At 40.3% G+C, this 27208-nt stretch overlaps 1 protein-coding gene across 2 annotated transcripts in view; it reads left to right on the top strand.

Annotated features, from left to right (window-relative positions):
* ZMAT3 (zinc finger matrin-type 3) overlaps positions 1 to 11673 on the top strand; it is a 40308-nt gene extending 28635 nt beyond the window's left edge. The window contains exons 6-7 of one of the 2 annotated variants that reach the window (XM_042457933.1): positions 1302 to 1409; positions 3475 to 11673. In XM_042457933.1, coding sequence (XP_042313867.1) covers positions 1302 to 1409; positions 3475 to 3686 — 320 coding nt within the window. In that variant the 3' untranslated portion in view covers positions 3687 to 11673. The remainder of the gene's footprint in view (positions 1 to 1301; positions 1410 to 3474) is intronic. The other variant, XM_042457934.1, reaches the window with a different exon arrangement.
* The last annotated feature ends 15535 nt before the right edge of the window (positions 11674 to 27208 follow it).

Raw genomic sequence — 27208 nt, 5'->3', positions numbered from 1 at the left:
CTCTCAGGCCAGAAGATGACAGTATTATGAATTATGCAGCAAGGAACTAAAACGGTGCCTTCTGGCCTACTAGGAGTACTTCATTTGCCTATGTGTCTGCTAGATGATACACCTAGAGCTTGCACACAACAAATACAGCATGTAGTACATTTAAAGCATATACATCGATAGTGCTAAATAAATATGTGGATAAAACCCACCTCATAGGCTGAACTGCACCATCTATCTCTCATACACAGAGCTGAAATTGGCTTGCATATGGATTCTGTGCTACCTTGGATCTCATCCTGGGAGAAAGGAGCAATATAAATTCAATAAATTCAATAAATAAATGTACAAAGGCTATCTGCACATGAGCTATCTGGAGACCCTAGTGAGAAGTGTATCACTGCATGTGGCTTTGGAGAGAAGGTCATTAGTTTACCTGAAACTCACCTATTACTTTTCAGCAGCATTGTCTGCCTTTGTTCCAAGCAGTACTCTTACCCTGTGAATTATTTTGATTAAGTGATTGAGGTGTATTTGCACTACAAAGATATATCAATTTTATATAACTTTAAATGCCTTAGCTTCATCGTGAAGGCTCCTAAGGTTTGCAATTTTGTGAGATACAGAGGTAAATTGGGGAACACAGCCACTTGGGAAATGTTCGAGAGAGTGAATGGGAGTTCTTTAGCAAGAGAAAGCTACAAATTCCAGGAATCCTTAGGGTGCAAACCTTCAGTGGAATTCACTCTGATTTAGGACCACCTCAGATGCCTTTAAAAGGAAATGTGGCTGATTAATGAAGGATAAAGTTATGAATGGTTAGATATCATGATAGCCTGAGAAATGTGAGCTGGGGAATATAAGACAGCAGCCTTATTCAGGCATTATTTGCCACTCTTTCTTCAGCTTGGGACCAAGGAAATGTCTAGCCTCCCTTGTTCCTTTCTTCATGTAGAAACTGAGGTATTTGAAGAGGAGAGGCTCCTGTTTGCATGAATGCTCCCTGCTGTGGTGAAGCATGCATTGTATGCAGTTCCTGATCAGGAGTGGAAGGCGGTGTTGGCACTCATGTCCTGCTTGGCAGATTGAGCTGGGTACTGTGAGAACAGGATGCTAGACCACATAGGCCAGTGGTCCAATCCAGCAGGGTTCTTATGCTCCTAAATCAGTACGGAAGTATAGACGAAGGGGGAAATTGCTTTTGAAATTATTATTATAACTCCCAGAATATTTGAGCCAGCATGGACACTGATTTTCAAGCTGTGGGAAGTTTCTATTAATGTGGCTTATGCTGATCTTATATACTCTTCCAGGGATAACCTCAGAAAGATACAGTTGTTACATGATGTATAAACTTGAACACCACAAGGGCATAACATTTTCTTTGGACTGCTGTGAAGCCAGCAATGCTCAGAGGCAATGTAAGCAAAAGCAGCTATAAATGCTTAGATTTTCTTTCAGTCAGGGAAACCACTTTGGCTACTTTCCTTCCTTTCCCTGTAGTGCCTTGATTCTGTTCCCTGGCTTGTCTCATTTGTCACAGTCTGCTCTGTAGACATCCTGCGGAGCACTGCAACTTTTCCTTCTGTTTTGTGGCCTGTTTTCCTCTCAGCTCCCTGAGCCACTCTGTGGCAATTTGATGCATGTGGATGGCAGATTTCACTATGTTGTAACTACTGTCTTATTGAGGTTCGTCCTTAAACAGATTGCATATGCTTCGATCTAGTAGGGGGCCATCTGGCTTGGAGCCTGATACAACTTAAATGGAAGTGACTTTTGTGAACCTGGGTTCTAGAACGGGGGGGGGGGGGGGGGGGGGGGGGGGCAGAGGGATTTGAATCCCTTGTGAGGTAAGGCCAAGCCCCCCTGAAATGATCTGGCAAAATTGTACCACTAAGAATTCTGTGCAATTGAGAATTCTCAGGAATTATAAATCAGAATTGTACTAAATGCTAAGAAATATTATGATAGCTATTGTCACTAACCTCTCCTAGGAATAATGAGAGCTGCCTGGAATCTATCCTGTGCACACCTGCTTAGGAGTAAGCCACATTGGACACACAGAGGGCACTTCTTGTGCTTGTAAGAGTCTGATTATATAAGGATGTTTCAGTGATCATGGATGGGAAAAGTAATTTGTTCTCTCCCTATAACTGTCTGCAAATAGACAAAATTAATAACTACCTGCCTGCTGATGTAGAGCCTCAACAAATAGTTACTGAGCCTCTCTCTGTGAAAAAATTCCCCTCCCCAAACGGTTGTGTATGAGACTGTTGTGATTTGCATTTCTGCACTTCTGTTCTGGAATTGGGTGTAGTTCTAGGCCTCCAAGAGTTCTTTTAATGTTGAACATTTACACACATTATTGTTATGACATAAATTTTATTGGCAGGAAATGATGCAGCAGCTGGTACAACAGCAAAGCGTTCCAGCCTTTTGCTAATGGCATCCAACATCCTTTCACAGCCAGTAGTAGAACTGACTGTAGAACTGGGCCCCCAAACTAGTTCTGCCCAGATTATCCACTGGATGGCAATCAAATTAAGTCCCCATCACTAGTATATGGGGTGCCTAGGCTGGAGTGCATCCCTCCCAGGCTGAAAGTGATGGAAGATGGACTTCCAAGGCTTATATAGTGCAGAATCAAACAAAGAAAGTGTGATCTGTTTTTGCCCCTCAGCTATGAGAACTGTACAAGCAAGTAAGCAACTGAAGAAAAATCGCTTCTTCCATCCATCCTTGGCCCTCAGCACCTCTGTCACTATTTTGAGAACTGTAGAGGGAAATGAGGTATTTGTTGTGGGGACCACAGGATGGTGGGGGTGGGGACTGTCTCTGGCCCCGATGCATTTGTCTGTCCTCAGTCTAAATCAATATGTGAAGCTGTGCATGCTCCTGTAGATTTGAACTGTCCCCCATAAAGAATTTGGTGTGTGTATTTTCAGAGCATGTAATCTCAGGATTCCTGGCCTCTTGTGGGTGGCCTTTCCCAGCCTCAAACTGTCAAAAGAATGCAAAGCAAAAGTATCCAACAAGGTTACTAAAACAAGTGAACTCTGTATCTATACTAGATAGCTGTTAACATTTGGCTAGGATGCTAAGAAAGTATCCAAAACTCATCTGCCTAGTGGCAGAGGTCCAACTCATTAGAGAATCCTTCCCCACAAAACAGTACAGAATAGAACAAGGAAAATAAAAGGCAAAACCAGCCAGCCAGCCAGCCAGCCAGCCAACCAACCAACCAAAACCTTCTATTTCTGCTATGGAGATAACAGCCACCTTCATGTATAATATAGTTGTGGAATTTTCATCAACAAAAACCTTGATGTTATTGTTCTGGGCATCAGTTTCATAGTGGTCCATGTGCTCCTGAGGTGTTCTGTGGTGGTGGATGGATTGTAGTTATGGTTATGAACAGGCCCTAAGCTTTCTCCCTGACTCCCTGGCTCTAAGTGGGCTCTTTCTCATTTTTTCTCCCTCCTCTAGGCCCATATTTCAACCCACGATCTCGTCAGCGAATTCCGCGTGACCTCGCCATGTGCGTCACTCCTAGTGGCCAGTTCTACTGCTCCATGTGCAATGCCGGTGCCAGCGAAGAGGCAGAATTTCGCCAGCACTTGGAGAGCAAACAGCACAAGAGTAAAGTGTCTGAACAGCGATACAAGAACGAGATGGAGAACCTTGGCTATGTACAATGAGACATGATTCCTGCTAGCAGTTCTTGTCATTCCCCTGCAACCCCAGCCTCCAATATCCTGATATGGAGCGGCTTCTTTTGCCTGCTGCTTGCTGTGTGCCCTGCTTTTGTGCTCTGTGCCTTAGGAGGCTTGCTTCCCAGGCACTCTCCCATGTTTTTAACAGCCTGTGAACCTGACAGTGAATAGGGGAAGTCAGAGGTTTTATTTTGCTCCCACTTGGCAGGCGTATGTGCTGAAGGAGGCCAAGTGTTCTTGTTATATCTGTTCATTAGCTAAGGCTCTTCACTGCCTTGTGGGGCTGGGAGTAGGGGAAATCCTTGCCGTTGCCTCTTCTTTTTCCTACCCTTCTTTATCTCTGCCCTATCTTTGCATGAGTGAGCTTGGTCTGAGAAACCCTAATAAAGAGCCTGGGGTTTCTTTAGGTTTTTCTCTTTCTTTAGATTTTTTTTTTTGTTGCCCTGCACAGTGGCACATGTGCAATACAGCTGTAGAAATATCCATTTGATAGGAGAGGAATGGTCATGCTGCTTAGGGCTGATGGGGGTCATAGTCCATCATACCTTGAAGCACTCTGCTTAGGGAAAACTGGTATACAGGGGAAACCTTGGTCCTTCAGTTTGGACTTAGAAAGCTATATTTGCAATCTACGCAAACCTTTCAGAGGTATCTTTTCCTCTGATTTAGTAAAGATCTGACACCCCTCCCCCTGTCAACTGTCAGTTTATTTTCCTTTTATCTGCCCTGCCATCCTACAAAGTTGATTTTGATGAGCATGGGGAGTAGTTTTGCTTCATAGTATGCGGTCTCTGAACTTACTTATATGGCTCCTGAAGTCCCCTGAACTGCCAATTACTATTTTTCAGCATTTTTTTGCTCACCAATAACTCAGAAAGCCCCACCAATTGTGTAAAAATAGGTGAAATTACCGCACCCTACCTTTACTCCAAAACTCTATTACCCCAAACACTTCTGTCATTATTTTAAGAGGAACTGCAAAGGAAAATGGAGGCATTTGTTGTGGGGTCCACAGGAAGGTTGTGGGGTGTGTGTGATTTGTCCTCTGCCCCCCCCCCCCTATTTGTCCATCTTCAGTCTAAAGCAAAAGAGAACCCAAATCAGTATGCAAAGTTGCACATGTTCCTGTAGATTTGAGCCATCTTCCATACAGAATTTGGTGTGTGTATTTTCAGATCATGTATTCTCAGGATCCCTGGCCTCTTGTGGCTGGCCTTTTCAGTTTATATGCAGGAAAAAAAAAGGTTTTTGTTCTCACATATCTCTTTAATTTGACATTAATGGCTGTCCTCAGGGTATGCTGCATTTTGGTAGCACTTGGTGTCTTTTCATTCCATCCTCCAACTTTATGCCTTCATATAAGCTTTCTCCCCGAAACCCCTTTCATGTCCTGCCAAACATTGAGATGCTCTTGCACCTGAACTGGGTGAGTGGAGAATTAAAAAAATATTTTTGGTGGATTGGAGCATATTACTTTAATAAAGTCTAGAGGGCCAGGACAATCTGCCAAAGGGAACTATTTCATGATATTGCTGGCCCTGGATAAATGTTTAATGTGTGGAGTGCTGATTTTCTGATCAACATACGTGTTTGGAAACATTTTATTGGTAGACTTAGATTTGTTATTGGCTCAGGCCAGGTGAATCTGTGCTCACTTGGAAGCATCTGGCCTTGGCTGGCAGTCTAGTGATAATGATTACTGGACGGCTCCTCCTGTCCTGGGCATGCTTCCAAGCATCATCCTTTTTCTGAAGTCCAACTGTTTAGTGAAATCGGTAGTCCCTTCTTTACATGGCTGCCAACTGGGGTCAGATGCCTGTTCACCCATCAAAGTGCAGAGATATCCAACCCTGTTGTCACGGTTAAGTGAAAGTTATTTTAGAGAGAGTGGGGGCTCATGATGTCAGTCCCGATATGTTTATTTATTTATTTATTTATTAGAAGTATTTCTGTATTGTCTCCCAGCTCCCAAGGGTCCCAAGGCGATGAACAAATATACACCAATTAAAACAATATCAAGATAAAAACATTTAAAAAACACCTTAAATGCTCTTTAAAGACTTCTAAAAGCAGTCTAAAAGCAATCCTAGAATCTAGTTTTAAAAGAGTTAAAACCTCAGTTTCAAACTCTGAATACTATACGGAATAGCACTGTTTTGGCTGCCCATCAGAAGCTTAAAAGAGATGGGACCAGCCTAACTTCTTTGGGTAGCGAGTTCCACAGTCGAGGTGTTGCTAATGAAAAAAACATGTTAAGTGTACCCACAAAGCTAACTTCTTGAGATGTTAGGACATGCAACAGGGCTTCCTCTGAAGATCTCAAATTTCTGCCAGGCTCATATGGGAGGCAACAGTCTTTCAGATATCCTTGCCCCAAGTTGTTTAATGTTTTATAGGTCAACCCTAGCACCTTTAATTTCCTTAGGCGTTTGAGATAAACCAAATGATCAGTCATTTTTTGGGCTGCCACTCATCACTTCTGCATTGGGACAATGGTATATCAACTCAGTCTTCATTCCCTATATTCTTTGTCACACTTCCTTTATCATTTCTCTTTCTCTCTTTAAAAACATCAAGAATCTTAAACTGGGTCTAGGTACAACACAAAAAGAAATATTAGGCTGGGATTGTAGATTTTATCACTTCAGAATGGGGGCGGCTTAAAAAAAATTTTTTTTAATGGTTCATCCCTCTTGAAAATAAGCAAATGAGGCCAATAGAGATATAAATTTACTGAAAATGGAAGCCATGGGGGAGGATTTGTTTTTTTTCTTTTTGGGGAAAAAATCACAAATTATTAGAAAAATTGAAAAATGCAAGCTGAAAGTGACTTTGTTTCTTTGGGATCACAAAATGCATTATATCAGACTTGGATGGGCAGAAAATTATTATGTCTGATATACTGAAAGTATAGTTTACCTAGAAGAAAAGTATACCCCAGACTTACTTTTTAAACATTGTATTTTTTTGTTATAATTTGAGCTACAATAACCAGACTGTGAGAAGAACCAGAACCATAAGGAACATTTTGGAATTTACAAGAAGAACAGCCATCCTCTCCTGCAAATAAAATCAGAAAAAACTATCAACATTAGTTAAACAGAGAAAATTATTTTCTTTTAGTTAATTCTCTGTAGTTTGAAGCAAAAACCGTATACAGTACGTCTATAAAAAGACCCGAGAAAAGTAAATCATGACCAGGAATTGTAATAGTCTCATACTGTGCAGTCTTACATGGAAGTCTTCCTCTTACATAGTATTTAGAATTGATTTGTAAATATTAGTAGATATTTGAACACCTTGCCTTAAACATTTTATTCATCATTCTAAAAAAATAATAATTTCATAACCTTTTTCTGAAAAACAAACGAACATGGAATTCCTCTTTGAATTTTCTAATCTATCCCCTGCCCCAGGTCTTCTATTATTGGAAAGAACATTTTGAATATAAGTTGCCCATTGCCCTGCAGAATTAAAGTGATAAGATCCCCTCATTCTAGCCATCTCATTTTTATAATGCATAAAAAGGCTATTGTGGTACAGCTTTACCCTACGTTCTCTTTTACTCCTGTGTAACTCTGTTTTCTCTAGTGCAGGGATAAGAAATGCTTGGTCCTCCAGATGTTTTGGATTTCAGTTTGCTGAAGCTCCAGCCAGCATGGCCAATGGTAAGGAACTGTAGGAATTTTATTCTAAAGCATCTAGAGCACCAAAAGTTCTTTATTCTACTTTGTGGGATGGAAAAGAGCAGTTGAGTTCCCCTTCTTGCAGTGGTCAGTTTTATGTATGTGGATTTTATCTATTTCTGTTATTCCAGTTCTGAAAAGTCAAAGCTACTGAAATGCCATTAATACACATGGGAAAATGAAAGAGAGAGCAGGAGGGAGGATGCAGTATAGCCAGCTACTTCTGAAAACACAACTGTTTTCAGTGAGTTTTAAAGGCATTCCTATACTAATTTGGGCATGGCTTTGTTCTTATGCATGTTAATTTCAATGGTGTTGATGGGCCCTGCTCTCAAATACTTAAATAATGGATGCTTTTGAGTGTTTCTGACTGGCTGGAATTTGAAAACTCCTAATTCTGTTAGTGCTTTATCAATGCTTCTGTTGGGTTTGGGCCCATTTCATTTCAGCTGGGTTGAAAACCCAAGAGACCCAGGTGGGGGGCATAGTCACAGCTTGTTCTTTGCCCCAATTTGTTTTCAGGTACATAATTTTTCAAGAGTCCTAAGTGATACCTTATAAATCAGATGTGACCAAAGTGCATCCCGAGGCCCCTACGGCCATTTTTGTGGCCCCCATTAACATTTCTAACATGTTGGGAGGCCTCCTGCCCCCCTCCAGGGGTCAAAAACAATGTTTGCAAAATTTTTCAAAAAATCTCTTTCACCCCAAATTACTTCAAAATGTTCACTGTGGGCTTAGGGCACACTCACACCACATTTCGTGGAGCCCATGGGTCAATTCAAGCCCAGGAGAGACCTCTTTGGAAACCCAAAACATGGCAGAAATGCCCTCATATCCTCTAGGTGCGATCATTACATCTTCTTCATCATCATTATTGGTGGGGGGGCACAAGTACTGCCCTCCAAGTCTCCTAGGGAGTTAATGTGTTCTCCCAGCCTTTTACTGTTGGCCACATCTGTTATAAATGAATCAAGGATACTTGGTGGGAAGCAGGATATGTTTTTCTCCATTACAGTAGATTCTACATGAGCGGAGAGAGGCCAGACCTGAAGGTATGGAAGATCTAAATACTAAAACCCTAAAATTGAGGTTTCCCTGTTACATGGCAGAGTGGATGAGCAAGACTCTAGTTGATTTGGAGGGATTATAATAGTGACTGGAGGGCAGGGCAGGGCAGGGATGGTAGAATAAATAACATATTTCATCAGATTGTCACATTGGCCAGTAGGTAGTTTAACTGATTAGTTATGGGGTTTTTTGCTGCTATTAATTTATGCATATTTGTATTTATTTTGATCTTGGTGACCACTGATGGACTTATATATTTAAGGCATTATATTATATGTTCCTTTTTGGCATTTGCTTTATTAATCTCACCATCCATGCCATTCCTCTTTTATTTGAGATCTTATTAGATATTTATTATGTTTCAGAAAACTTTATCCCCTTCCATGTATTAGTCTCTTGTTCTTTATATACAAAATTAGCATTTTCCATAATAGAACTTTGAGGATTATGAGTGTTTGGAAAGGAATACCACTGTCAAGCAAACATTTCCAGGTTACATCAATGAATCATTCAAAGTGCCATTGGGGGGTTGCTCATGATACCATAATGCGAGAGTCTTGTTATGAAGTCACAATTTTCTGGTGATGGTTTATACATCTCCATTCTTAATAGCACCTGACCATATGTTAGCCATTTTTCAGGGAATATATAATGTAAATCTCCACTTGTGGAATTATGCATTGAATGTGTCATGCATCCCTTGTGTTAAATGGCATCATGGCACAACTAAACATGCATTTGCTTCCATCTGCAAAGCAAATGCACACCTGTGTATACAGTAATATGCATCCATATTCAAGGATGTGGACATCTGTGTACCATGCACATCCATGCTCAGTGGCACCTCCACTAAACCGAATGCTGGCATTCCGCTTCAGACAGAAGCAGCCAACCACTTCTGTAGGTGAACTTATACATGCATAAGATAATAATTAATATCTCCTTACTTCCACAAGTATTTTTGAAGGTTTATTTCATGTTGCCTTTGGTTTATCTGCAGAACTGAAATGGCATGTATTAATATAGAGGTGGATATTCAGTTTTGTGCTAAGGGAGATGCTGACATAAGAGTGGCTTCCTGGTAACTGATTGGCTTCCTGGTAAATTGGAAACCAGTCTCATCTGAGCATTTTCTCAACATCTACATCAAGCCAGCAGGTTAGGCTAACTAGTGTGCTCCTAAAGCCAAGATCTGGATCTTACTTTGAATTGTGACTCTGCTTTCTGGCTATACAAACACCCTTGGTTAACATGAATAGCATTTAGGTATTTAACATCAGTAACAGCAAAATTGCTTAACTACTGTTAAGGGAGATGAGAAATTTCCTTCAAGGAGGGAATGGAGTGTGAGATATAAAGGTATGATCCTAAGGCTTGAAACTGATCGGTTAAGTGCAGTTAATGGGGCCAATGGTATGTACATCACTCCACAGATGCATACTGGATTATTCTTAGGAAATGTCTGCGTAATTAGCCACATAATTCAGGGATGCCCATTCAGACATATACATGAATATTTTGGAGACATGAAGAAGAAATTTGTGTGTTTTGTGCATTATTGGAACTAGCCCTAAACTGAAAATGTAAGATGGTATTCATGCTGATAATCTGCACCATTAATGTGTTGAGCCTCCTCTGTAAGAGAGGAACATCTGAATTATGACAGTGCTTCTCAAGATGTATGATGTGCGGGGTTATTTCCAACTACTCAGATTTATAAGCTTGACATTCTGCTGCAAATTCCTTTGGGAGTTTATGTTAAATAAATGGTTTCAGGGTTAGTTTTTCTTCAGTCTGAAAATTGCAGTTCCAGTCTTCATTTTCAGGAATATCCTCTGCAGCTTGAGGATAACAAAGTCATTTTCTCCCACTTAGAAGATCAGTATGGAGTGTCTGTAAAAATTTGCCTGGCATTATAATAAAATGTGTACTGTGTGGGTTGTACTGAACATGAAATGCCATGTTGTGGTAAAACTTGACAACTGTTACATGGGGAAGTCTGAATTTCACCCCTCTGCTCTATTTTGTTCCTTGTCAGAAGAAATTGTACTTTCTTTCCCTGTTAAGGAGTTTGTTCACACATGCATGTACATTGTTGGTTCACTACTGCATATGTGAACTGCTTCATAAAAAAAGTATTGTGTTGAGACTTGACATCGGATGATATGAAAGGTCTGGAGATTAATTTACTCATGTCCATTAATGCTTAAAGCCACTGTTAACAAATGATGAACATGATATGTGATTTGTCCCGAGGTTCACGAGTGTATTCTGATGGCAAAAGCCTCTCCTGAGAGAAATGTGGATTTCAAATCTGGTATGTTAAACTTTGGTTGTTCTAATATTTAAAAAGGCACAGTCCTTTGAAACCAGACTGTAAAAGCAGTGATATCTTATTAAAGTCTACTTGCTCCCGCCTCTCTAGCTTAATCAAAACCTGATCCTAAATGTATGGGATGGTGCATATGTAAAACTAAAGACATTACTATTTTCTGCCTCATATGTTGGCTTGTCAGTTCTTTCAGACTTGGGGTATATGGATTTTACCACATATTTGAATTTGTTCTGCAATATTAGCTGTATCATACACAGGATGTCTACTGTTGGAAATTTACTCAGTGATAACTTGTTACAACATGTGTGTAACCACATAGTAAACCATATTGATTTATTAAAGTCTCCAACCCTACTGATCTCATCAAGCCCCTCTGCTACTAATTGGGAGTGGGCCATGCCAATTTTGATGATTAAAGATGGTTGGTTAGGTTTAGTATTCATTTATTTTCTTTTTAGTACAGTATTGCAATACATGTACATTTGTGTGTAGCATTGCTGTCACTGGATTGTTAATTTCCCCCTTTTCTCTGTGCTTGGTGTGTAGTACCACCTACCTTCTTAATTGACTGCTTCATGACAAGACTTAGCAAAGTTATTTGGAACTCATAGCTAGTAGCTTGCTGGGGGATTCTAGGAGTTTTGGTCCCAAACTGAGCTTTTCCAAATTAATTTGTACATCTAATGGAATAAATCCTAACCCCCTAAATAAATAAATTCCACAACAATGTTAGTCTTTTAAGGTTCCAGAAACTCAATGGTGACTCTGCTTCAAAAGACTATTGAAAGTAACCACTTGGGATTTGTCACTTCACACTGCACAGTTATATCATTATGATTCCAGTTTAACTGCCATGGCAACATCTTATGCAATCCTGGGTTTTGCAGTTCGATGGGGAGCCAAAGCTCTCTGGCTGAGAATTCTAAATGCTCCTCCAAAGCTGCAAATCCCAGGATTCCATAGGATGGTACCATGGCCATTAAACTGGAATCATAGTACTATACTGTAATTGTATACAATGAAAGGGATCTCAGTAAACTTCCCTGTATCCTGGAGATAACAAAATTTCTACTGCAAATCAGTTTGCAGCCAGTTCTTTAAAAAATATTTGAAGAAAGTATCTTGTTCTTAATGACAGTAAGGACATCGCTCACCAATACTAAAATGACGAGGCTTGCGCTCACCAATACTAAAATGACGAGGCTTGCAGATTCAGATGTATGTTTTTCCTCATTGATGTGAATTTAAGCAGTGTTCTGGTATATGAATGGAGTGGGAGAGACACCAATGCCTTTTGAGAGGAGACTTACATTTTTTGGAGAGGGCTAGATCTTTTCTGCTCTCCTCTTCATCATCACTGGCCCCTAATGGCTAGGTTAACAGGGTAATGAAAATATAATATACCCATCCACATTCTTTAGCATTAATAATTATGGAGAGAATATCCTTCCCAACTGATTCCTGTTAGGAAATAAATACACTGTGAAAACAATGTAAGTGCTGCTTAACAGTAAGTGTAGGATGTGTTTCGTGATGAATTTGCCCAGGCAAAGCAGACTGCCTACCATATGTTGGTACTACTGTGTATGCTATTTTTGCTTTATAAAGTAACTCCTTAGTCTTGATGTTAACAAAGCTGTTCTAACAGTGTTCTAAAGATGCCTTTTCTACCTATGTCTTTATGTCTGTTTCCATGCACAAGGACACTTTGGGAAGGGAAGTTTTTGTCAGTGAGATAGGATTTTTTTTTCAATCTGCAAAAATTGGTTGCTGGTAAATGCTGTGTATTTCAAGCGCAAAATACAAGATTACGAGAGAGCTCTTGTTTGCCATTCAAAACCTATAGTATGGTGAAAATAAATTAGGGATTTTGCTGTATCTAGGTGTTTATAGAGGGTCTTCCTAAGTTTTTAAAAAGTATTTGGATGGCTTTCTAATATACTGTAAATTAAGACACAGTAGAAGTTGTGATTCTCACTCATGTCCCAAACTTTGGGGATGTCAAATTGAAAAGAAAAGGAAGGGATAGGACTTAGACCTTTTTCTCAGAAATGACAGATAAGGTGGTTAAACATATCTGGATTATCTTTGTGAAACCGAAATGGAATTCACACGAGTGATTATTGTTCCATTAAAAAAAATCCTGTACAGAACAAACTAAAGTTTAAAAAACAACCACTCTTTTATCTTGATATTGCTGGGTTTTCTTTCTGTTTATAAAAATAGAGAAGGAGGATATATATTCTGAGAATTTTTGCCTGCAATAGTACCATGCAGAGAGTGGGGTATTGCCTCATCTGTTGTTTTTGGGATCTAGGCCTATGTCAATATCTCTCCAGTTGTGGTCCTTCATTGTATACATGGGTGATTTGCCTCAAATTCTCCTTGAGCTTGCTGTGTCCTGTTTATATGATGCTGGGCCAAAACTTCAAATCGGTTTCAGACTGTTTTCACAACACCTGCACCCCATTTGTTATTTCTTTCCCCTAACCTGCACTTTGCTGTAGATTTTTGGCTTTCTTCACAGCCACAACAGCAGCTGCCTTTTCACTCTTGGTCCTGCAAGGTGCCTGGTGCCACTGCTGTGGCTGTTAGGTACCCAGCATTGATAGTGTGACTTGTTCTGACTTCAGAGAAGGCAGCTGCTCATCATTCTCTGTGACAGCCAAAAACCTACAGCAAAAGAGAGCAGATAAGCGCGGGGATTCAGAGCAGATTGAAGTATTCTGGCAAGTAGACCCACCCTTGGACTTCAGTCAGGGATTCTGGAAGCTGTAGTCTTAACAACCTTTGGAGGACTGTAAGCCTAGGTGATCAATACAGTGTTACAAGGTTTCAGAATTATCAGACCCCTAGTGCCTCCTTAGGGTCGCCATAAGTCCGAAATGACTTGAAGGCACACAACATCAAGAACAACAAAGGAAGTTAAAAACTTGTGAAGAGGAGTGGAGAAACTCAACATGTTTCCCTACAGATATTGGTAGACTATTGCTCTCTCCTAACTCAACACTGAAAAGGCAGTCTGGAGTTACGGGGAAATGGATTTTGGTAACGTTTGGAGACCATGGGTTCTCTAGCTCTGCTGTAAGGTGCTGGGTTTTTGCTTGTCACCTTGAGACAACTCCATAACTTTCTAATAAAAAAGTAATCTGAGAGGAGATTGCAACTGTTGTAACTGCTTCTTGTGTACCTGGTTGGGTGAGCCTGTTCGTGTCACCTTAGCTATAAAAAATGGTGACAGGAAATTAGAATGAAACTTTCATTCTAGATGGTTTTGAAATGTAACAACTATATTGAATGAGTTTAATTTTGAGCCACAATAGAAATGAAATTGGTTTTGTTTGTATTCGGGTGAGTGGGAATCTAAGTGTATTGTGTGTAATTCCTGCAGAAAACGTCTTTCAGCTGAAGCCTTCTTGACAAGTGAGGCTTTGAGTTTGGTACCTTTCTCCTTTTATCTTCTTGTTTTAAAAATTGCACTGAATTCAGCAACTGAATAACTTTCTCTGTTATAAAATAAACCATCTTGTGCACACTGTTCTGAGTTCCATGATTTCCCCTTTTTACTGTTATCCTCCACATTCTTTTGCCATATGAGAGATTTTCTTTCTTAACCCTGGGTACAAATCAGGAATGAACAAAGGCACAAAGATTCTCACAAACATCTGAATGTAAAGTATGAACACAAGTACGGTGTAACCTGTACAAACCTCTTTAGTCTTTTTCTCATACACAGATAGTGTCCTGTTGGCGTTTATATTTACATGCTTTTCCAGAGAACAGTATTGTAAACTAAATTTCCATTGCCGATTTAGTAGCCTAACCATTCAGTTCCTCATATACTGTTCAATTAGCAAGGTGAAACCTCTGTAATTTAGTTTTGTATGAGCCTGCATTTATTCTTTCTTCTTTTTTTTCTCCTCTAGATTTAACCTCTATCGATTCTTCTGTCTCCCTCCCTCTTTTGCTTTTTTAGGTAATTAGAAAAGGCTTTATTTTTTTAAAATCTAATTATAACATGTTGTTTTTTCCTAAGTAAACAGGCTCTAAATCAATCAAATAAGGTATTAAGCAAACATAATAAAAGCCCTTTTTGCTAATTAGGCTTATTAGTGTCAGCATTTAAAAAGCCTTTCTTGTCCTAATGTAAACAAGATAAAAGAGATAATCCTTCTAATCAAATTAACCAAGGAAAAGCTTCAAAATACAACATATAAAAACTGAAAACTCAATATTGGTCAAAGGACAAGGTGTCTTTGATGCTCAGTTTCTGTCTTTTTTTTGGTGTATGTGGGACAAAGAAAGGGCAGCAGTAGGCAGCTTCTGGCTTCTCCAAATTTTTCGAACATTTTCAGAAATGACTACTCTTTCAAAAGTTCAACTTCTATAGTTTTCACAACTGTGTAGGAGAGGAAATGGTGGTGGTTGTATGAGTTTGCTGCACTGAGGAAGCCTCGAGAGACATTGTTTAAAATTCCACCCATAACCACACATGTTTTAGTGCTGGTCCTGTTTTCTAGTTCATTCCTGTATCTTGACCATGAAATGTTCTAGCTCAATGCTACCTAAAGTGGTGGTCACTGAGCCCATGAGCCATCAGTTACAGGCCCTTGGAGAGTTTCCAGGAAAGAAAGAAAGAAAGAGTTGTGGCCACTAGATCCAAATATGATACCAGTCTCTGGCACCAGTGACATCACTAGGGTTGGTGTCATGTGGTGTGATAACTCATGGTGTCACCCCCCATTTACTTCTTCCCATACCACACCTTACAGGATCCTTAGTAATGTTTTTTGTAGTAATTTTACTCATAAATCATAATTGCCGTACATCACTAAATTTAATGGTAACAGTTGTGACGTAAACAACTAGCAAAATTAAAATTGTACCTTTAAATTACAATTTCATACACACAGCCTAAATGCATTTACATGTACATAGTTACATGTGTTTAAAAGTGAAAATTTGGTAAGATTTTATATTTTAAAAGAAAAATTAAAAAATATTTTTTTAAAAAATTAAAGTTAAATTCTAAAATTCTAAAATTTTAATTTTTAATTCTTTAAAAAAAAGTGAGGCGTCTCCTTTCTCCTCTCACACCATTTCCAGCATTTTAAAGGGACTCCAGTGAATGTCACAGCCTGTTTCTCTGAAAAACCAAATGTCTGGGGAGCAGCGGTGTTACCCCCCCCCCCCGGGGTCACCTGGTGTGGTCCGCACCCCTTGTATCCTTGCCTGGCATATTAGAGATCCAGTGTGTGTTGTGGTTTGAATATTGAGCTAGGACTCCAGAAAACCAGATTTTGAAACCCTGCTGAGCCATGGAAACTCACTGAATGACCTTGGGCAAGTCATACTTTCTCATTCTTAGAGGAAGGCAATGGCAAGCCTCCTCTAATTAAATCTCATCAAAACCCTTTGTAATAGTTTTGCCATACTTTAGACTTGGGTTGAAGGCACACAACAACCTTCACAACCCTAGCATATTGGAGGGGGGGAGGTCACCTGTCCCCCATATCAAATCACTTTAAACGCACCACCAAATGCATCTGAGGAAGTAGACTGAAGTCTACGAAAGCTCATGCTGCCAATTTCTTTCTTTCAGTTAATCTCAAAGGTGCTACAAGATCTCTTTACGTACTGATTCTACAGACTAACATGGCTATATCTTTGAATTCTAGCCTACTACTGCTTGACTCATGCCCAGAGATTAGTATGAACTAGTTCTGTTCTAGCTCATACTAATCCTAGCCTTGTGACTATCTTCAAATTGACTAAAATGGCTGACTAGTCTTATACCCAGAGTGAGAGTTGATAAATGCATCCCATCCTGCTTTAGTGCCTGCAGGGATATGCCTCAATGTTATGCCTTTCAGATGTGTTGAGTTACTATTCTCATCAACTTAAGCTAGTGTGTCCAAAGATCAAGGATGCTGGAAGCAGTACTGTAGTCTGAAATATTTTGAAGTTTTTGCACTGGGGAAGGTAGCCTGGATGGGACATAGCCTGGATTGGAACAGGGTTTTCCATATCTACAGTGTGAATGTGCTGGAGAAGGCCTTTGATTCTTCAGAGATTTGGATGGGTGTGATCTGCCTCTTAGGCTGAAGATGTTGGGCATTCCTGTTGATATTATGGACATAGGTGCCACATTTTGCAGCAAATGAATGCCCACTGCCCAGTAAGTATTAAAGGGATTTCCCGTGGTGTAGAATTAATGGGTCTTCTTCACTTAGAAGACTCAAGCCTGGCATCTTGAAGTCAATTATTTTCTCCTTTGAATCTTACAACAGCTAGCTAACAATGCTTAAACCTTTTGGCAGTTCACCTTCAGAAATCTGATGAGAGAAGAACACTGGGAAGAAATTTAATTTCAGTCAAAATGAATGTGACTTGTATAAAAAACCATAACCTTTCACTGAGTTTAATTTGATAATATAACTTGGTTCTCAGTTTTCACTGCCGAAACATTCTGCATCACTTCACTGTCTTATGTGGTTAATAAAACGTGGGTCCTAAAGTAAAGAAAACAAAACTAACAATATTTCAATATAGATAGCTGTACTGAAGCCGAAATAAGATGGTTACAAATTCTCCTTCAGAGGAGAAAGTCCTGTGCTTGAAACTATCTTCTGTTTCAGGTAGTTAGTGTTCAAAGAGAGAGCTCCTTTAGTGTGTTTTAGCATGAAAGACATACAGAAATCCAATAGCACTTTTGAGACTAAATTGGGAAGAATAAATTTCTAGCAAAAGGTTTTGTGGATGATGAAGTGGACTTTATCCAGAAAAGCTTATGTTACAAATTTCTTCTTCCCAGTTTGTCTCAAAAGTGCTTCTGGATTCCTTTCTGTACTCTGAAGGATGGGCAATTCATGGTCCATGAACCATACGTGGCCCTCAAAATCTTGAGAGGCTCTCAGCACCAAATTTGCTGCCAAACTTTAGTGGTTTTGGCATGGCAAAAAACAAAACAAAAGACTTCTTAAAAAACAAGCGGGGGGGGGGATGCACCTGATTTTCAATCTCACTCACATCCTTGGAAACCTTCTAGAAACATGGCCAAACTTGAAAACAAGGTATGTGCACTTCTCATGCACTTAGTTTAGAGAGGAAAGGAGATGCTTTATTTGACTGCTGCCACCTTCTTGCCAACAACACAGGGACAAAGTAGGCAGCAAAGGGAAGGACCTTCAGCCCCTAGAGGTTCCCCACCCCTACTCTATTTGAAGGACTGTCAGAGGAAAGTCAAGTCAAGTCACCATCTATCTGAAAAGCTTTCTCGTTGAAGAAAGAGAAAAGAGAAAGACAAGCCAGTGTGGGGTAGTGCTTTGAGTGCTGGATTGTGACTCTGGGGACCATGGTTCGATTCTCAATTTGGCCATGAAATTCACAGGGTGATCCTAGGCAAGGCACATGCGCTCAGCCTCAGGGTAAACATCCTCTGGCAAACCTCCTCTGAACAAACCTTTGCCAAGAAAACCCATGATAGACTTGCCTTAGGTTGCCATATGTCAGAGATGACTTGAAAGCATATAACAACAACACAAAGAGAAAGAACTATAAGAAGAAAGAGTAGGGGCTTCAAAGTTGTCAGTTCATATTTGGACCGCAGACTGACCCAACGCAAGATGTCAGGTCCCCCTGCTCACATGTCTCCATTAGTGTGAGATGTATTGTGTTTCTGTTTAAATTGTATTTGGTTCAAATACAATTTTGCTTGATTCTTGACAAATCAATATACACAGATTTTATTCAAATGTGTATCCTCTGTTGTCAGAGTATGCCTTCCATCACAGTAATGTGTCACTAGCCTTCAGAGAGAGAGAAGTGAGTATCATGGGTTGAGTGAGAATTTTTCTATTGTGTTTCAGCTCACAGCTCCTCTGGAGGTACAGTTGTTGTTGTTCTGTGCTTTTAAACCAACTCTAATCAATGGCCATCCTATCCTAGGATTTTCTGGGCAAGATTTGTTCAGAGGAGATTTCCCACTGCCATTCAGAGTGTGACTTGTCCAAAGTCACCCAGTGGGTTTCTGTAGCTGAATGGGGATTCAAACCCTGGTCTCTTGATGTCCTAGTCCAACAGCTCAGGCCACCCCACCACATTGGGTTTTACCAGGAGGAAACATTATACAACAAATAAAAACCTTTAAACCATTGGATACCCAAATAAAATCATTTTAAAACGGAGCTGGCGACTTTTTCAAAATCCTTAACTCCTCAGACAACTCCTTAAAAATATTTTTAAAAGCACAATAGTTGAAACACCCAGAGCAGCCACTCCTGATTTTAAGGCCTCAAGGTCATGCAAAACATCTTAGGTTGTTGCTGCCCACCAAACAAAGGATGGAGCCAGCTTGGAAGGGAGTCCCATAGTTAGGTTACTGCTATAGAGAAAGCCTTGGCATACATACCCAACCCCTAGCCTTGGGGGGGGGGGGCAGGAGACATAACAAGGTCTCTACTGAGGATCTAAAATTTTGGGCAGGTTTGTATTGAAAAGGCAGTCTTTCAGATCTCCTGGCTCCAAGCTATTCATGGCTTTGTAGCACAACAGCAGCATTTTGAATTGAGCTTGGAAACAAATGGGAAGGCAGTGTAGTTCTTATAATACTATTCTCTAAAGCACACATCTGACAACAGATGGTACCAAATGAAAGAATATTTTTGTCCTCTGTACTCCTAATAGAATGTTGCTGCCTTTTAAATGTCATTTTGTCTTGTATGCAAATATGCCAATATTGCTGAGTTCTACTCAGCTGTGCTGCAATATACTTCAAGGCTGCAAATGTTTCTCATTTAGTAAATGTATGGATTGGACCTAGTGTGGTACAGGTTTTGGGACATCATCAAAGGGCAAGCATAGTTTTTTGTGAATTTTTGGGGATGTGTGGGCATGTTCTATGTGGCCATGTTCTAAAGGGCCAGCAGTTTTAAATTATTTAATATTCTGTTTTACCAATATAAGTATAATCATAAGATTTTCAACACCAGGCATCAAAATGTTTTCTGTTTTACAGAGTTATGTACTATAATACTGAAACAAAATAAGTAGTACAAGTACATATGTTGCAGCATGACAAAATACGCCCCCCCCATAATTATTTGCATCCTGCAAGATATTTCAAAAGAATGCTTATTGAGAGGAGATCAGCCCTCTCATAAATTAAGACCAGTTTCTTTTCTGTGTCACAGGCTGCATCTATACTGCAGTTAATAACACAGTTTGACACTGCTTTAACTGCCCTGGCTCAATGCTATGGAATTCTGGGAATTGTAATCTGTTGTGGCTCCAAAGCGGAGCTCATTAATCCAGAGCAGTTAAAGTGGTGTCAAAGTGGATTATTTCTGCAGTGTGGATGCAGCCTCAGGTTGGTTGACCTGTTTATAGGACTGGCAAGTGTCCCATATTATAAGGGATGTCCTCTACTTGAGGGTTGGAAACTTGTCCCTTATAGGACTGGCAGGTGTCCCTTATTATAAAGGATGTCCTCTGTCTGAGGTTTGGAAAGCTGTTCCTTTTAATTTGAATGAATAAAATACCAAACATCAGCACCACCAGCAACAAAAACAGCAAAACAAAAAACACCAAAAATCAGAACACCCCATTCATATTTTAGGTGTGGACTTTTCATAAAGATGAAAATGTGGACATCATATAATTTATGAAGGTGTGCAGTACATTAATTTTACAGAGAAATTCATGGCTCAGAATATTTTCATTTGGTATTTAGGAAGAGCACAAACCTGTTAATACCTACTTCGTGATTGTCAGTGCTGCTGTCCCATATTGCTATTTTGAAAACCTGGCAACACTACCTGTTTGTCATATTTGTATCTTGTCTTTCCTCCATGAATTCCAGCCGGCTGGTACTTTAATTTTTCAGGCACTAGGATTTACCCCCAATATCGATTTATTTATTTATTTTGCAGACTCCACGTAGAACTAGACCACAATGTAGACATTCTGAACAATTGTAAAACATATCCCTGAGTTTCAGACATTTGCCATATACTTACTATAATAGCTGGAACAAAAAGACACTCTCATTTTTCTTTCCAGCCAATGTAATATATTGGAAGAAAAAAAGTTCCACATCATTTCCCTGGAAATCATGATTTAGGAAAGCAGAAAAAGTGACTCCAATTGTGGTGAGCTGGGGAAAACAGAATTCTCACTTGGGTCAGAAAATGAAACTAGTATATATGGAACAAGAGCCAACATGGTGTAGTGGTTTGAGGACTATGGCCCAGTACAGACTGGCACCTTGCACCAGCCTGGGGCCAATTTTAGGGCTCGGAAGAGCAGAGCATCTGCATGCTTCTTATCAAGTATGGTTTTATATAAATTTTGGGTGCCATGTGGTCTGAAGCCATGACCCCTGACAGACCCCATCGCTAGCCGCCATTATGGTGAGGGAGAGAACAGGCTGGCCCAGCGTCATCAGGGGCTAGCCTGAAGATAGAGCGCCCTCCCTCCATAACTGTCATTTTTGGGCCGGTGAGGGAGAGAACAGGCTGGCCCAACTCCATCATGGGCTAGCCTGAAGAATGAGGCTCCTCCCTCCATAACTGTCATCTTTCAGCTTGTGAGGGAGAGAATAGGCTGGCCCAGTTCCACCAGGGCTAGCCTGAAGAAGAAGAGCCCTCCCTCTGGTCCATCTGCCTTGGTCCAGGCCTCAGAGGGAGAGAAGAATGCTGGACCTGATCCCCTCCCCCCTCACCATTCCCTTCTCCTTTTGTGTCGTGTCTTTTAGATTGTAAGCCTGAGGGCAGGGAACTGTCTATTATCCCCTCTGTTGTAAACCGCTCGGATTCCCAGTGATTGGGCGGTATATAAAATAAAACCTATTATTATTATTATTATTATTATTATTATTATTATTCCAAAAGCGAGCAGACCACGTAGCCAGCAGGCCTTGCTAGGTATGGTCACAGGAAAAAGGTAGATTTAAACCTTTCAGTAGCAGTTCAGGGAGTTGCTATACCAGATTTGCAAGCTACCTGAAATAAGGAGGACAATAGCTGTGGCTCCCTCCTTAATGATTAACTTAATGGCTCAGCCATCTAGATATTTTTCCCCTTCTGAATAAGTGGCAGACCTATGCTTTGTGTATCCATTATGTAAGTTTCAGTGTAGACAAAGATAAGTCATCAAGCCTTTTGTCTGCCAGGCTGCCATAGCCTGAGGTTATGTTTAGCAGTATATAAGGACCTCGTTTTCAACCCTTCCTTGGGCTTGTAGATTCAGTTCCGAGCCTGAGTTTCTTGCTTGTAGAGCATCCTGCTCCAAGCTTGCATTCCCTGAGCATTTTGTTCTGCTGAAATCACTTGAGTGAAGCCAAGCTCACTGTCACCAGGCCTCTAGTTAGCTTTGCCCGCCAGAACTCAGCTCCTAGCCACTGCGGCTGCAGCTTTCTTTTCCCGTTCCCGAGGCCGTGTCTCACCATCCATCATCCCTCAATCTGTCGCCTTGGAGAAGACCTCGAAGGTAAATATTCCCAACGATGCCTCTATCCTTTTTTCCTTCACTCCCGAACTCACCCCTCCCTTGCTTTAGCATTGAATGTGTGTGTGTGTGTGTGTGAACCCTTTTGTTGTGTGGCTTTAATAAATGTTCATATTTTAATTGCACCTCCTTTGGCATCCGAGTCTCTGTTTCTTGGGGTTGGACTAGATGACCTCTGGTATACACATAGGGACACGACCCTGCTGCGTGCGTTGTTAGGACACGCCTCTCATAATATTTGAGCTAATTAAAAAACCCCTAATTCGATCCTTCCTAACATGCTCCCGAACCCTACCGCGTGTTGCGGGTGCCATCATGGCTTGCCCTCGTCCACACAGGGGGGCATCATGATGGCATATGTGTGGCGGTGTGTCCAAACGGCGCTACACCATGCTTATGTTATTAACGTGTGTGTGGGCGCCAATGGCGTCCCAGGCACATCTCAGAAGGAACCCGCTGGAAGCGGGTTCTTTTTATGCTTCACGGAGTCCACACCATTTGGTTGCTGCGGCCTCTGTCTGGAGCAGAAAGGGGCAGCATCTCGCCGCCCCTTTCTCTCTGCCTGTCAAGCCCCTATGACTCTGAAGAACAGGGTCTGAATTCCTGCTCAGCCATAAAACCCATTGGTGACCCTGGGCAAGTCATAGTCTCTCAGCTTCCAAGGATGGTAATGGCAAACCCTCTCTGAAGAAACTTGCCAAGAAAACTGTGATAGTTTTCTTGGCAAATCTTAGAGTCACCATCAGCCAGAAATGACTTGAAGGCACACAATAACAACAACAACAACAACATACTAAGCCAAATCACCACCCTAATTGCCAATGCTAAATATATTGGAATTTCTTTCTTTTATTAACTGAAATATATCTTGCTCCATATTTGGGGTAGCAACTGACAGAGTCTAGAGGGCTGTATTGCTCCCCAGAGACCTTGCATGGCTGCCCCCCTGCTGCATTCGTCCTGCAAAAAACATGTACAATTCTTTGCTGCAAAACTGTCGACTAGACAGTGTGGTTGGTATTTTTGCCTTGTAATGCCGCTTGCTGGCCATTATAGCTTCAGGAGAGCCTTTTTTCCCCAGCAAGAAGTGACAAATGTGGCAAAATGCCTCAAGACTCACAGAAGGTATTTGGGGACTTTTGGGGACAGTATCATTGATCCCTGGGTGCTGTGAGGGCCACAAAAATGGCTCTAGGTGAGTTGTATGCAGCTCATGGACCACAATTCACCCATTCTTCTTCTACAGTTTAGGATCTCTGTGGTTGTTCAGGTGCCAGTGGGGTGGACCATAGCCTCCAACATTTTCACAGATTAAAACTGGGATGCCCATGGCCAAGCAAGATCAGAAATGTGGTCAAGATGGCGAAAAAACAACAGTGAGAAAGAATACACAAGCTGAAGCAGTTTGCTTTTGCCTGAGCCTACTGGGAAGGGTGAGATTTCTCTCCTCTTCCTCCTGTTAAGTGAGTGCAAACTACTTTTGTACTTTTAACATTTGCAGCAATTGAAGTAAGCTAAGGAAAAAAGGGGAGAGTGGGAGGATGAGAGAGAAACTGGTACATTTTAAAAAGTGGGATTATAGCAATTAATTGGGACAGTTTCTTCCAAATCAGGACAGTTGGAGGGTATGGATGGAGATGAGTATAATAATAATGATTTATTTCTATTCCACTTTTTTCTCGTGAAATCAAAGCTGATTACAACAAAAGCATTAGATACAAAGTATGCTCCCCATCAAATAAAACTTAACTGACATAATAATAATAATAATAATAATAATAATAATAATAATAATAATAATAATAATAATTAAGCAGAATAAGTATAGAAAATACAGCAAACATAGTCAAAAATATAAAACATAGCAATGCAAGATACAAAAACCAACATACATGACTTAATAATAGTTAAGATATCACATAACATATTAATCTAACAATATCTAACTCTCTCCTGGCAGCAAAAATACAGTACAATGCAAAATACAAAACAGCAATAGTAACAAGAGACAGTCCCTTATACTCCCTCAAGCATTAACTACTACTAATAATAATAACAACCAGAGGCTTGTAGCATTGAAATTAAACAAACACAGAAACCTAACTAAAAGTAATTATTTCAGCACTTTCAAAATAACAAAACAAACAAAAAACAAAAAACAAAACAAAAACAAAAAACAAAACAGGGAAGTAAATACTTATTTTAAAGAATCATAATTAGAAAAGTAACTACTCTGGATATTCTGAATGTAGCACATAACTAATCATTCCAAAATTGTTCCCAAACTAATGAAAATATAATTCTCTCTTTGTTTGTGGCAAAGCCACTACTTTGCATTTAGACATTTCTATACTGCTTTGATTTGTTCATCTGTTCCATGTGCTCTGAATATATGAAGGCCTTTTGGCTTTCCTTTCCTTTCTGATGCTATGAAGTCATCTTCATGTGGACAAAGCTATATCTGGAGACAAATACACAATTTTAAAACAAAAATTTAAAGTCTCATAAATGGATCAATGCAAAAATTGGGAACCCTTGGAAGGAAGCAAGTATTTTTTTTTAAAAAACGAATGAACAAAAAAATGATGGGGAACAACAATTTCTGTTTAAGTAGCATCTTAAATAATTCTGGTTAAATCACAACCCTTCTGAAGGAGCTGTTATTTTAGTTGGCTGTGGATTATCTTTTGAAAATGAAATTCTTCCCATTTTAATTAAAAAAAACCAGTCAAAGGAAATTAAGGCCTGATCCCATGAGATACAAGGATGGTGGCTGATGCTTTCACTGAGGCTTAAATTGTTAGCACAATGCTAGCTGCCATAAAATACCCATAAAAATCTCGGTATTAGGCTGAGGCTGTTGCCTGGTTGTATAATAATGGACATGTGTGGGTTGGGGTAGTGATGCAAAACTGTGTTTCGGGGGAACAATTTAGCTTGAGGATTTGATCTTGGCTTTAAAACAAACAAACAAAAAAATCTATGCAGTATTGAAGGCACCTTGGATAATTGATTAAGAGCACAGAAGGTAAAATAGTTTTGATGTACAGAAAACAAGGTACACCAATTCATGGGAAAGGTCCCTTACACTTACTGATTAGAAATGAGGAAACTTTTATTGCTAAGTCCTTTGCCTCATGAGCAAATCTCACACCCATTGCCCCCCCCCCCCCCACCAAACACAGCAGCTGGGAACATGCTATGCTAGAAGCTTTTAGTTCTGGCCATATGAAAAATGAAGAAAGCCAGTCTGTCTGCATTCATAATGTGCAGATGTCCTTCCATGGTTCTGGTTTGTAATTTGCTTGATTGCTTGTAACCCTGTGTGCTAAAAAAAGGAGGCCAGGTGGTACCAGCTTTTGCATTCTTTTTCAGACCATCCTCTACATGATTCATTGTTGATTGCAGTTGCATGATGAGCTGCTTCCATGAAGAGGCATAGACAACTTTACAGACCCTAATTAATAGCAGCAGTTGGGGATGAAGGGTGTGTGATATTTCATGTTCTGCACTAAGGGATGTAATTCTTCTCTAATTTTCTTCTCAAAGGAAGTACCAAGTAATTTGAGCAGTGTTCTTCTGGCTGCAAAGCAATTCTTTGAAAACAACTTAGTTTTTGAAGCCCATTCACAATTCTGGACTTACTCTGTGCAAAATTTGCACATAGTGGTTTTGCACAGAAAACAGCCTTTTCTGAGTAGGTAACAGCCTTTTCTGTGTTATTTTCTGCACAGAAAATCCTGTAGTCTACTTTAGAGGCAAAAGTCTGAATGCCTCCTGCCCCTGCCCCAGAGCCACTCTGTGTACCATTATCTTTGCAGGGGCATCAGGTAGATAATGCTCCACTAACCGAGTGTCCCTATGGAGTTTTCTGGACCCACCACCATTGCTCCCACTCCTGCTGCCACTGCCAAAGCCAGGACAAAACCTGGTAGGCGCCACCATTTAATGTCCAGGTCAGTTCTTGGCCCCAACAGGGAAGTTTTTCCCTCTTCCTTCCTCAGCACTGTCGCTTCAGCTGGCATGCCTGTTGGCTCGGAGGTGTATGAGGTGCCCAGCATATACTGGGCTCCTCGTCTGACCTTAAAAGCAAGAGGTTGTGAGTCAACAATAGTGTTGCTGCTGAGAGAGGAGGGGAAAAACCTTACTGTTAAGGTCCAGGAACTGGCCTGGACACTTAAATGGTGATACCTGTCAGAGCAAACTCTGGAGAAAATGCAGGATTGTAAAAACCCCTCGATATGGTAAGATACCCCGAATCTAGGGTGGACAGAGCTTGGTGGTGCGGGGACTTATTCTGCACAAAATTTGCACATGGTTGATTTGCATGGAAAACAGCATTTTCTGTGTAGGAAATAGCCCTTCTATGGAGGAAGTAATATTAATGCATAGAAATGTTACTTTCTGTGCAAAGAAGGATATTTTCTGTGCAAAACTACATATGGATTTTGTGCAGAATAAGTTTCAGACTGCAAAGATTAGCATCAGTCCAGGATTATTTTTATCAGGGTTTCTCAACAGTTGAAAATCATGAATTTTTTCAATCATTTCCCCACGTATTTTTGAAGATTCTTTCCATACCTACTCAGCGCTATAGTTGATTCATTCTAGTACACATTGGCTTAAATCTTAGGATATCATCACACAAGGGTTTAAACTTCAAATAAAGTTGGAGAATAGCATTTTTGAAAATATCACAAATGTCATCTCTGTTTCATTGCTGCAGTTAGGACCATGTGGCACACTTGGCCTGGAAAATGACATGGATGTGACCAGTAGAAGGAACTGGAGCAGAGGTTACTACAGTTCAAGTGGCAGATGTGTGTGAGTCAGCATTTGGGAGCTGTGCATCATGGGACATCTGATGCAACATGCATAGTAGATGAAGTCAGTCAAGGGGTGCATCATGG

This window comes from Sceloporus undulatus, chromosome 3, assembly GCF_019175285.1.
Source record: "Sceloporus undulatus isolate JIND9_A2432 ecotype Alabama chromosome 3, SceUnd_v1.1, whole genome shotgun sequence".
In the NCBI taxonomy this organism is placed as follows: domain Eukaryota; kingdom Metazoa; phylum Chordata; class Lepidosauria; order Squamata; family Phrynosomatidae; genus Sceloporus; species Sceloporus undulatus.
Note: the sequence above shows the minus strand (reverse complement) of the source record. Positions and strands in the feature narration are given on the sequence as shown.